This window comes from Penaeus japonicus, unplaced genomic scaffold (genome assembly GCF_977035675.1).
Source record: "Penaeus japonicus unplaced genomic scaffold, GWHDUDI00000001_assembly GWHDUDI00000002, whole genome shotgun sequence".
NCBI lineage: Eukaryota > Metazoa > Arthropoda > Malacostraca > Decapoda > Penaeidae > Penaeus > Penaeus japonicus.
In genome coordinates, this window is record NW_028234404.1 from 36,427,982 (window position 1) to 36,440,481 (window position 12,500).

The window sequence follows — 12,500 nt, forward strand, 5'->3', positions numbered from 1 at the left end:
CAGCTCCATCCCACCTGGTTTATATGTCCATGAATATATTTTACTTCCACTCTTTACATTTTTGTGAAGAAATTGGTATCAGGCACCAAAAGCACATAAGAAAATTAGTATTATGCTGTTGGGTATTTATACTTTCATGAAATCTCTTAACGTAGAGAACCTATGATTGTTTTATTTAGATCCTAATCTATATGTGTTGACAGTCTGTGACAGTAATTTCTTGTCAGAAGTGATCCTGTGGTGATGATTTAGAAGAAATTTGTGTGGCATGCAGAAGGCAGAAAATGATAAGCTCAAAAAAATTAAAAGTATTGAAGAGTAAACAGACAAACCAATGACACCGGTCCTTCATTGCATCTTGCCTTGATGATTTTGCTACGTAGGCCTCATAAAGATGTGTCCTAATTATATATGTGATATTATTGATTTGGTTTATATTCTTATAGCTCAGTTTTGATGCTTTTCATAAAACAAAGTTATAGTTATTATTCACAGATCAATATTACTTGTTGATTGTTATGATCACTACTATCACTTTTTTGTGTTCATTAGAAAGCAAACCTTGGAAATGTACAATGATTCTACACCACAATTTGCCAAAAACACAGACTGAACCATTGTAATGCAGTTTATTAAAGTGTTTGTATACTTTATCTATGATATCTTCCCCCCATTTTACAAGAAAAAATGATAAAATGAAGTGAAGCCTCAGATGAAGACTTCAATTGCATCTTGCCTTGATGATTTTGCTACGTAGGCCTCATAAAGATGTGTCCTAATTATATATGTGATATTATTGATTTGGTTTATATTCTTATAGCTCAGTTTTGATGCTTTTCATAAAACAAAGTTATAGTTATTATTCACAGATCAATATTACTTGTTGATTGTTATGATCACTACTATCACTTTTTTGTGTTCATTAGAAAGCAAACCTTGGAAATGTACAATGATTCTACACCACAATTTGCCAAAAACACAGACTGAACCATTGTAATGCAGTTTATTAAAGTGTTTGTATACTTTATCTATGATATCTTCCCCCCATTTTACAAGAAAAAATGATAAAATGAAGTGAAGCCTCAGATGAAGACAGTGTTGGTCCATGTTGATACAAGCAGGGAACGTGAATTGGAAGAATGAAATTTTTCTCCAAATATTTTTACAGTCAAACCTGTTTCATAAAGGTCTTTGTCATCTGTATAACCACTCTGATCAATATCACTGTTCCCTAGAAATCACTATGGTATTGATTGGAAAAAAAACACATTCATGTAATATTTTTGCATATGACAAGTCTGGGCAACTCATAACATTATTATTGTTATTATTATTTTTTTTTTATTATTATTATTATTTTTTTATTTTTATTTTTTATACCTTAGTGAATTTTTTTATATTCATCATGTGTTTCTCTGTATACAGAACAACAGAAAGCAGCAGAAGAGGCAAAGAATAAAGAAAGAGAGAGACTAAATCAGTTCAGAAAACACGTAAGTCATTTAATTTTTTTTGTGTCAATATCTTTTTTAGATTAGATATATGCGTATAAAGAAATTTGTGAACATTTATGCCATTATCAAGTTATTAGCCTTGCTAGTAAATATTGCTGCTATGGTTTTATTTTCATTTCAATTTCAGATCGAAGAGCGAATAAACAGATTTATCCAAAACGTTACTCTAATGAAGAAGAAGTTCGAGCCCATGGACAGAGTAGCCAGGAGTATTGTGTAAGCTTTTGTTAATATATAGTATAATGTATAGTTATAGCATTCTCTGAAAGTCTGAATTGTCGGCAATATGAATGCTGCTTACATTATTTTACTGTTCTGTTTGATTTAATGTTTATTGTTTTTCTTGCTCTTATAGATTATTCTAATGATTTTTCATTGTAAATTTTATGATGTGGTATCCGTTGTAGATATATAGAAAACAGGTTATAGAAAAAATTGGAAGTAGAACTAGTGTGATCATTTCATGCATAGATAATTCAAAATGTTTTGTTTAAAGAATTTTAATTGAATTTTCATCAGCATAAAAAGAATTGTGAATACAGAGAAATAAACAGGAACTCCATTCTGTCTTATTACACATCCCACCCTGTTTCAGCCGAGATGTTGCAGACGTCGCAGGCCTCACAACATACGCTTTTGGGGTGGAGGATGTTGACCGCCACGTGATGGTGTTCAAGAAGGAATATGTGCTGACTGAAGACGAGTTGGAAGCTTACAAAAATGGCGAAGAGTGGGACCCAGAAAAGGCGAAGGAGGTTGCCATCCAGGTGTGTTCGTGGTTGTTTCTATGATTACGTTTTGGGGGTTGTTGAGCCTAGCTTGGTAAAGCTTTATATATAGATAGATACATAGGTGGATGTTGATAGATAGATAGATGGATATTTATAGATAGATAGTTGAAATATATAATGATAGATAGATAGTTAAAATAGACATACATATATATTATAGATAGGTATAGATATTGAAATAGATATTGATAGATAAATAGATGTAGAAATGAATAGATAGATAGATGTTGAAATGGACAGATAAATAGATATAGATATTGATAGATAGATATATATAGATATTATAGATAGATATAGATATAAAAATAGACATTAGTAGGTAATACATGTAGAAATTAACTGATAGATAGATATTGATATTGATTGATAGATAGAGAGATAGAATGATAATAATGATTGTGGATGTGGTGACAGGCTCTTATGACTTCAAGTCAGATTTGGCTGTGTGTTTATTGTGCTTCTAAATTATCCCCTGTGTGCAAGGAATGGCCAGGGTTACCATCCACTGTCAGAGTGGGATTGAACTTGGGTCACTTTTGTTTTTCTTGTTCTTTTTTCTTAGAACAATATATAGATAGACATTGGTACAGATATAGATATTGATATAGATAGGTAGATATGTCTATGAATATATAAATGAGTAGATAAAAAAATTGAAATATATATATATGTATATATGTACATATATACATACATGCATATATGAAATGGTTGTTTATATTTGTATAATGAACCCAACATGACATGGCATTTTAATTCTAGAAAGAGCAGCAACGCAAAGAGGATGAAGTCAGAGCAAAACAGATGAAAAAAGACCCTTGCTCGAGTAAGTTCACGGAGAAGTACGAACGTCTGGTCGGCAAGGAAACGGGAAAGGATTCTGCAAGAATTTTGGAAGTCAATAAACAGTTTGGCTTTGGTGAGTCTTGCATTTTGTTTGAATAAATGAAAAGAAGAAGGATTTAAGATGTGTAGGCATGTGATGAAGTGAGTACATGATTAGCCCCACTGTGACGGGCATGTTTCCCTGGTTCGTATCACATTCATGCTACAGTTTTCCTTATTGTTGAAATTGCAAGCTATTTATTCCTTCACTTGTAACTAGAGCATCAAATCAAATGCTAACTAGTATCACTTTGCTAATATATCAGAATGTGTGTGTGCGTGCGTGCGTGCGTGCGTGCGTGCGTGCGTGCGTGCGTGCGTGCATGCATGCGTATGTGTATGTGTGTGTGTGCACATACGCACTAAGTCAACATTGGAATTAGGTGTAATTTAAGTGTAGGAACATAGAAAGACTGAGGTCATGATTCTAGTTTCAGAACAGGGTTGTAGATTTGGAGTTGCATCCTCCCATTAGTGAAATCTTATGTTCCAGACTGTATTTCTCTGTGTTAGGAGTTTAACATTCCTGAGGGGAAGTTAGCCTCTATACAGTTGATACACAAAACTTGATAAGGATTACAAGAAAGGATTACAATCAGTAGTTATTGTTCATATTGTTTTATACTTTCTGTGAGTGCATGGTGTTTAGTAAATGCAATACATGAGGGAAGGTGCAAAAAAAATAAAAAATAAAAAATAATGAAAAGTTAACTTTAATAGAGTTGTGAATAGTCTGTGCCTACATAGTCAGAAACACGTGGAGAAATACATAAGATTTTTTAGAGGAAGTACATATTTTATGTAAAAAGAAGGAAAAGAAAAAGAAAAAAAATATAAGATGATTGATAGGGAATTTAATTTTTTAGAGTTATTTGACTGTAATACACAAATCATGCCAACACATACCTACCAAAATTTTCTGGTAGTAGCTGGCAATAAGATGTCCAGGTGCATGACAAACCATTCTACTTTGTTGCAACAGTGGCAGAAAAAAAACATTAAAGTTAATTTAATGGTGAAACAACAGTTTGGAAATCCTCCTGGATTTTGTCTTCTGGAGTAAAGACAGGGAGGAGATAAAGGAATATAAGATGGAAAGGGAGAAGCCACATGGTACAAGAAGGGAAGGCAGGGAAGCAGGTTCAGACCAAATTGAAGGGTTGGGCATTCTGCATCAAGGGTGGCTAGAATTTGGCAAGTCAAAGAATGTGGGAAACAAGGAGACTACCCGTGGGAGAAAACCCTCTTTTCAGATGGAAATTGGGCAGGATATTCCCAAACTGCTCTGGTATGTGAGCATTTAGAATAGGAATCTGCATGGAAGAAAGATACAAGACAGTGCAATACAAGATGAGTATATTTATCTCTTCTCTCATAGTCAGGAGTGAGTTGAAGAAGGACAAAAGGACAATAGAAGAGGCACTTGCAGACATCCATGCCAAAAAGCAGAAGCGAGAGCATGGGGATGAGGAGCCGCACCTGGAGGACAGCGAGGAGGAGAGCAACGACCCGTAACGACACTCTCCCTTAGTTGTGTTGTGTCACCCTCTGTTTATCACCCATAGGGTTGTTTCAGATGTACATTTCTCCATACAACATTTTTTTCCCCCCATTCACGTTCAGATGAAATTCTTTGCTTGGAGTAAGTTAGAAATTTATTATTGTTGTATTTATTCACCATGTCCTCTTGTAGGTTTGATATTTTACAGTGACTTTGTGGATAGTTACCATTCTGTCTTAGTTTACAGTTTGAAGTTTTTGGAAGGGATTGAATGAGTCACTAGTTGTTTGTAGGTTACCAACTTTTCTTCATTTGTTTTTTTTTCTCTCTCTAATCTCTTTCTCCATAGCTACAAAATGCTTATGTGACGTTTTCTTTTGAAATGATGATGATAATAATAATAATGATAACGGGTAATGTAGGTTTTATTAGAAAAGACGATACTCAAGAGCATCCAAGTTGCATGGTTTCAAGAACTCACTCATCCAACATGATCATTAACACTTAAGTTGTCTCTTTCACTGCGCACCATTTGACATCATTTAGAAATCCAATTGATGAATATAGATATATTTATTTACCTCACAGTTCAAACAAAAATGGTTGTAGTACGTATTGTAATAATGTGCAGTTATCGATATATCGATTGTTACATTTGGGAATAAGAACTACCTTACCTTTCAATATGTTTTGGTCTTCAATTTGATATCATAAATATATGATGAGTAATCTTTGTCATCAGTACTTAAATTTGTAGTAGATACAGTTTGGCCATTACAGGCGTGAAATGCAGAACATTTTTTTGTGTGGAACTTACATGAAATAATCTTATGGTAGGTTATGTTTAAGACAGAATTGTAGGATTGTTGATTTTACCCTAGAATTTAAAGAGAATATTGTTTGCTTATGAAAATATGTATTGATCATTGTCATTCTTCCTTAATTGTTGAATTTATTAAAGATGGAAGAATATTTTTCCTAGGAAGAACAAAACATGTGATTGTATTTAAAAAAATAGAAAAAAAGAATAAGGAAAAAAAGGAATCTAGTCGATTCAAAATAAATATGTAGTATTTTTATCCCTGTCCTGTCAGGTTCTTATTCATTTCCATCACTGTCATGTTCTTTGTCAAGACGCAGACTACTTTGGATTACTTTGGATCATCTCGATTGTCATATCAAAGGTAATCAGAAATTTTTTGCAGACAATAAACATGACTTGAGATATTTTTTAAGATATTTTTTAATCTCCTTTGTTTATTTATTTTTTATTATTATTATTATTTTTTTTTAGATGAAAAGAGATTGAGTATAAAGACTTGGATAACTAAAATTGTGACTTTTACACCAATTTATAATGTATCCTGAAATCTCTTCCTACTTTACAGAAAATGAAACTACATTTCTTGTTTTGAATAAACTCATATTTATTGGATATAATAAACAATAACAGAAAACACAAAAAATATATCACGTTAACATCATTATGAATTGCGGCATGTTAACTTTATACACATTACAGAACCAACTAGATATATTAAAGCTTTATGATACAGATCTGTAATTCATTGGTACTTTTGTTTTGTCTTTTCCTAACAATTTAAATTATTTTAAAAGCTGAATCAAAGCTTTTTCTTAGGCACAAATTAAGGTTTGTCTTCACAGCAAAAAAAGGAAACTAAGAAATAATTATAAAATAGGAATATGGGTGGGGGGATGATACAAGGGCTAACATACAAAAAAAGTACCTTCATTAACTTAATAAATAGGTGCACAAGTATTGGTTGTAGAGATTTCACATCTATTACCAACCATCTATAAAACAAGAATACTGAAAAAGAAGAAGAAGAAGAAAAAAAAAATTATATAGTAATGTACTTATATTAAAACTATTAAGTAGACGCATATGTATTGGTTATAGATATTTCACATCTATCTCTCTTCACAGCAAATACAAAGAATGACATCAATTGTCGATTTCAAAAAAGTTAAATTCTGCAAACCAGTTTTGCAAACTCGCACATGAATTCCACTTATTCTTCATGATGCCACATAAAAAAGTGAGTATTTTGCTTATCACCTTTCAAACTATCAGCACCCCAACTCCTTATGTTGGCCACATAATTCATACACTGTAGTATAAATCTTATATCTTTATGAAGAAAGCTTTACTTAAGGGCCCCACTTTTGTAACTAATTCTACATTAAAAGTAGAACAATCTGAAAATACACATGGGTTTAAAACGTGGTAAATTAAGTAGTGACACTACTTACTTCCAATAGTAACAGTAAGAGTAATAATAATAATAATAAAAGACTTGTCATGGAAACATTTCCTTTGAGTTTTGTCATTCTCATTCAAGTCAAAAGTCCTTACAAACAAAATTAAAAAAAGTGTGGATAATCACTTGTCTTTTTACGAAATATGCATAGATGGATTCATTGATGGGTGATCAAATTTTTCATCATGAAATTAGTAGAATACCCGTTAGAATACAGTGTCCAAGTCACTTAACCTGATACAGTTGAATAATTTCTGTTAAGTCTAATAAGAATATATCTTTAACAGCTGTGAATATATATAAGAATTATACATACACATACATATATGTCTGTGTGGGTAGGTGTAAGTGGGTGTGGGTGTTTGGGTGGGTGTGGGTAGGGGTGTATGGGTGGATGGGGATGGGGTGGGGGTGTATGGGTGGTTGTGGGTGGATTCGTACTGTAGTGTGTGAGTGTCTATTACAGAAATACAAGAGTTTCCATACAGAACATTCAAAACTTGTTAAAAAAAGAAAAAAAAGGCAAAATGAGATCTTTATACATTTGTTAAAAAAAGAGCATACTACATTGAAGAATTTAAATATTGGCACTTTAATAATGCATAACAACATCAAACTTCAGACATTTACTGGCACATGTATGATGATGATATAAACCCATTGTGGATGGGTATCAGCACTGTATTGCTGGTCAGGTTTTTGGGCCAGACTCCAGTTGTCAATGGGGAGTTTACAGTTTTGGTTTTAGACTGTTTGATAAGGTCCACTTGATGATACAGGAAAGTCATGCATCAAGCATCACAGAGACAGCCTTCCGAAGTTAGCTGAAAGCTCTTATTGTTTCACACTTGTTAATAGAGAGCATGGGAAATCCAAATGCATGGCAAACAGCTGAAATTATCAAACCAGAAGTACATAACTTCGCAAACAGCTGCTCAACCATAGTGAGTGAAGTGATTTAAGTAGCTGATCTCTTTTGGGTTAATAATGATAATAATAATAGTAGTAATAATTAAAATCTGGATTCAACACAGAATTGAGACAAAGTTTGGAAAATGCTAAAGGAACACACATAAAAATAAACAAAAAGAAGAAAAAAATGAAAGAATGCAAATAAGTAAAAAACAGAATATATAAATTTTAAAGCTCTGTCTTTTATGGCACAGTACCTTACATGCACTTCACCACCTTACATGTACTGAACATGAATGTGTTATTTACCTCACTTGGACATTTGCATTAACACATTGTGGGCATAGGAAATGAGTGAGGAGCGCAGATGGAGTGCCAAGGCAGCTGAGTGGCACTGCCGAATGTGGCCGCGCAGTTCCTCGTGCTGACTCTTTGGGATTATGCGTATGAAGACATCTAGGGGTGCGCTCATCACCAGCTCACTCAAAACATCTGTGGGAGATGAGAGAGGTTAAGATGTTAAGATGCTTAACCCATTAGCAGTGTATGGCATGATTTGCTGCAAAGGCAGAGACCCAGAACAATTTAGAAATTGAAGCATTTATTTAAAAGAAGGCACATGGCACTGTCTGAGCCTTTGCAAGTGAGTGAGAGTTCATGATCAACCTGAAATTCACAATACCTGATTCTACCTTGCAAAAGAAAACCTATTCTTCCCCCCAAAAACAAAAGCAATAAAGAGTATAAAAAAAAATTAGGAGTAATAATAATAACCAGAAATAAAATTCCTACACCCACCATTCAGGACATCCGCATACATCGAATATGACGGGTCGGACTCACACAGGCTGGACTTGTGGCTGATCAACTTGCACACTAATTCCTCCCACTCTGTAGCGGTTTCATACATGTCCTGGGGAGAGAAGCAATTCTTTTAAAGATAAGAGAGAGAAAAAAAGGATAAATATGGTCATTAGACTCCATTACTACCTCTTGATTGATTGAGTGTTTGTTTTTTTTTTTTTTTTTTTTTTTTTTTTTTTTTTTTTTTTTTTTTTTTTCCCAATATTCCACTACCCTGAAGACAAGTACATAGGTAAAAGAATATATATCTATTTACTTATAAATTCTCTTGTGTAATTAGACTGAAATGCTAGGTACTTATCCGTTTAATTATAGAAATGAACGATGAAAGCAACAAAAAGAGGTATATCTATGCAAGAAAAATATAGAAAGTTCCCACAAATGTAACATTTCTAATATTCACGTACCTTTATTTTCCTCTATATACTCAATCAAATCTAATAACCACTTGCCTTTCCATACTGAAGAAGTACATGTGGAAAGTCATTGAGAATATACTCCAGCTGTTTCTGTGGGTCCAGGCACAGGATCCGGAGAGACTGGGCACCGAGAGCATCGGGGTTTGACATCACAAACTTGAGGACGTTGTTGCGGTCTTCAGCAGACGGCAAGTCCGAACTTAGCAGGGACTAGAGAGTAAAGAGAGCAAGATCAATCACACAAAGGGTAATTTGAATCTCTTGTAGCAGATGCATGAATATCAACTAGCAACCTTTAAGACTTTATATAATATGCAACAACTTGACCCCTAACTTAACATGAATGGAAAGATGAATAAAAAAAAATAATAATAAAAATAAAAAAATAAAAAAGTAAATGAAGTAAATGATGAAAATCAAAGGAAAAAAAATAGAGTGAAGGAGGGAGAGAAAACCATCCTACCTGGAGAACCACAAGATGCAAAGACGATGATGAGAGGTTGCCACTTCCTTCCTCCTCTTCTTCTTCTTCCTCCTGTCCAGGGCTTGTCTGCCCCTCTGGTTTATCACTCTGGGTTTCCTCTTTCTCCATCTTCTTTTGCACGTTGAATGGCGGCAGGAGATTGAGGAAGACTGGCCGTGGAGCGTAGAGTTCCTTGAGTGCTGCGCGTTGGTCACACCAGTTTGGATCTTCCTTGGTCTGAAATATGAAAGAAAATATACTTGAAAAATAGAAGTGATAGCAATATTATTACTGAGTTAACCCAAATATTCCGGGTGGCATGAACTCAAGACGGCACCCTCCTGGCCAAAACTCCGGTCGTCATGTAAGGTGACGGCACCTTTTTCTTCCTCAGATTCCGGGCGTCATGCAAGGTGACGATCCCGAGTTTCGATTTGTATTTTGTCGGGACTCTCCCCTCCTTCACTAATGAAGTCAGATACGACACTGACAGTGCTTGGTCTGTGTTCCGCCTCCCCCCATTCCCCCTCCCACTCCCCTCTGTCCCCCCATCCACATCCCCCCACCCCACCCCCCGACCTTCTTCTGGAAACGAGGCCTGATGATATAATACAAATGAGGTCAGCTAGAAAGGCGGTGTTGACGAGTTGATCTATAAACTTACGTAATTATTCAAATCATTCTCAGCAAGACCTATAATCATTCTTTCGCGTTTTACATTTGTTCGTAATTTTTGTACAAAAGTCTACGGCTTTCGTCTTCACGTTTCAATTACGTTTTACTTTTTTTTGTCTTTTTTCCTGTTTTGGAGAATCCATTATAATGAGACTCTATATTGTCTTATAAAGATAATTATAAAAAAAATTATGAAGTGTATTATGCAAGACATATACATGAACAATGTTACTAAGTCATCTTCACAAACGAAGTCATCTACGAAGGTGACGGAGATTCGTTCTTGGGGAGGCTCCTCCCCATAACAATCATTCTTCTGGAAACAAGGCCAGATGCAGTTATGCAAACGAGGCCGGCTAAAAATTTGGCGGTCACGAGGTTACCTATGACATTAGCTTTTGACTAAAATCACTCATAGCCTGACCTCTGTTCTTACAACATGCCACGCATTCTTGCCGCTACCCGCGCCCGAGCTTCTCGCTATTCTGCCGGCCGACCATCTGGCCGCAGAAGCGATCTACTACCACCCACTGCCTCGAGGGGAGCCCATGCTCGTGAGGGATTCATGTCCTTCACGGACGTGGGTGAGCCTCAACCATCAACGTCTTACGAACCCGTCGTCGCTCCAGCACCTTCTGTTCCCTTGTTTGGAGACTCTGACTGGGAGGACGAGGACGATGTAGATGATCCTGACTACATCGACGACGGGGATGATGCTGTAGATAGTGACTGCAGCTTTGATGAGCTGGACCGGGACGAAGTCACTCTTGACAACGTTTCGGCCCACGACACCTCTATCGACTCCGACGAGCCATTGTCTGAGGTCGTCCGCCGCCACGCCGCCCGCAACGCCCCTGGGTCGAAGGGATGGAAAGGATGGCACAAGGAGGAGAACGTGCCGCATCGCCACGCCTTTTGCGGTTCTCCTGGATTGAAGGAGGAACTTGGCCTTGAGGAGGACTCAACGGCTAAGGGAATCTTCAACTGCCTCTTCCCCCCTGAGCTATGGGAGACGATGGAGGCGGAAACCAACCTCTACGCCCGGCAGCACCCGCCCAAGCCATCCGCTCACATGAAAGCCTGGGAAGACACCACCACGCAGGAGCTGCAGAGGTACATAGCTCTGCGTCTTCTGATGGGCATTCAACCAAGACCCACCTACAGGTTCTATTGGTCTGAGAACCCACTTGTCAACAGCCGAATCTTCCGTGAAACCATGACCCGCGACCGCTACGATTTGCTGACTTCGAATCTACATTTTAGTGACAACAATGATCCGGCAGCAACAGACGACCGCTTGTGGAAGCTAAGGCCAGTCATTGACACGCTGCAGAGTACCTTCAAAGACGTCTTCATCCCAGAGAGGAATATCGCCGTAGACGAATCATTGTGGGCCTACAGAGGACGTCACCATGCAGTTCAATACAATCCTTCGAAGAGGGCCCGCTTCGGCATGAAGGTATACAAATTATGCGGAAGTGATGGGAAAGCAGCTGGTTACACCTCAGCCTTCAAGATCTACATGGGACAGGACAGGAGTGAGGTCCCCGCAAGTATGAAGGCCGTAACCGATCTGCTGCACGAAGCAGGCCTATTTGAGAAGGGGTATCAGTTATACCTCGACAATTGGTACTCCTCCCCGACTCTGTTTCACTACCTCCAATCACGTAAAACAGAGGCCGTCGGCACCGTAAGACTCAACAGAAAACATATGCCGAAAGACCTCTCTGTGAGAAGGAAGGGAGACATCGACTTCAGGACTTCCAGAACTGGGTTGCTGTCCATGGCATGGATGGACAAAAAACAGGTGAATGTTTTGTCCACCATGCACACAGGAAAAGAAATGGTCGACCTCCCTCCCAACAGAAGAGGGGAGGTAAAAAGGAAACCCTTATCCATCGTAGACTACAACAACGGGATGAAGGGGGTTGACATCAGTGACCAGCTGGCTCAATCTTACCATTCAGCCCGTAAAACAAACAAATGGTACATCAAGCTTTTCTACAACCTGCTTGATATGGCCGTAGTAAACGCACATGCAGTGCATAAGTGGCTGGGTGGAAAGATGAGCCAGCTGGATTTCCGCATCGAGCTGATTGCAGAGTTGTTGCAGTGCCCTACGAGGACGACGGAGAGAAGAAGTCTAACCCCTCACCGCGCTGTCACACCAGTACGATCTCCTCGTTCACCAGTA

The 12,500-nt window shown here is 37.2% G+C and overlaps 3 protein-coding genes across 8 annotated transcripts in view; 2 read left to right on the forward strand and 1 right to left on the reverse strand.

Moving 5' to 3' along the window:
• LOC122247213 (sperm-associated antigen 7) overlaps nt 1-5,926 on the forward strand; it is a 6,710-nt gene extending 784 nt beyond the window's left edge. Inside the window, exons 2-6 of the mRNA XM_043006269.2 lie at nt 1,426-1,493; nt 1,642-1,730; nt 2,110-2,281; nt 3,068-3,224; nt 4,569-5,926. Of these exons, the coding sequence (XP_042862203.1) occupies nt 1,426-1,493; nt 1,642-1,730; nt 2,110-2,281; nt 3,068-3,224; nt 4,569-4,705 (623 nt within the window). The 3' untranslated portion in view covers nt 4,706-5,926. The remainder of the gene's footprint in view (nt 1-1,425; nt 1,494-1,641; nt 1,731-2,109; nt 2,282-3,067; nt 3,225-4,568) is intronic.
• Nucleotides 5,927-6,093: 167 nt separating this feature from the next.
• The window catches only part of LOC122247210 (BLOC-2 complex member HPS3), a 20,128-nt gene continuing 13,721 nt past the window's right edge, over nt 6,094-12,500 (reverse strand). For all 6 annotated transcript variants that reach the window (XM_086550139.1, XM_043006264.2, XM_043006263.2 and 3 more), the window contains exons 16-19: nt 9,632-9,868; nt 9,202-9,378; nt 8,684-8,798; nt 6,094-8,377 (exon numbers count right to left, since the gene is read on the reverse strand). In XM_086550139.1, the coding sequence (XP_086406265.1) occupies nt 8,196-8,377; nt 8,684-8,798; nt 9,202-9,378; nt 9,632-9,868 (711 nt within the window). In that variant the 3' untranslated portion in view covers nt 6,094-8,195. The remainder of the gene's footprint in view (nt 8,378-8,683; nt 8,799-9,201; nt 9,379-9,631; nt 9,869-12,500) is intronic.
• LOC122250131 (piggyBac transposable element-derived protein 4) overlaps nt 10,409-12,500 on the forward strand; it is a 2,788-nt gene continuing 696 nt past the window's right edge. Inside the window, exon 1 of the mRNA XM_043011458.2 lies at nt 10,409-12,500. This exon is cut by the window's right edge and continues 696 nt beyond it. Coding sequence (XP_042867392.2) covers nt 10,746-12,500 — 1,755 coding nt within the window. The 5' untranslated portion in view covers nt 10,409-10,745.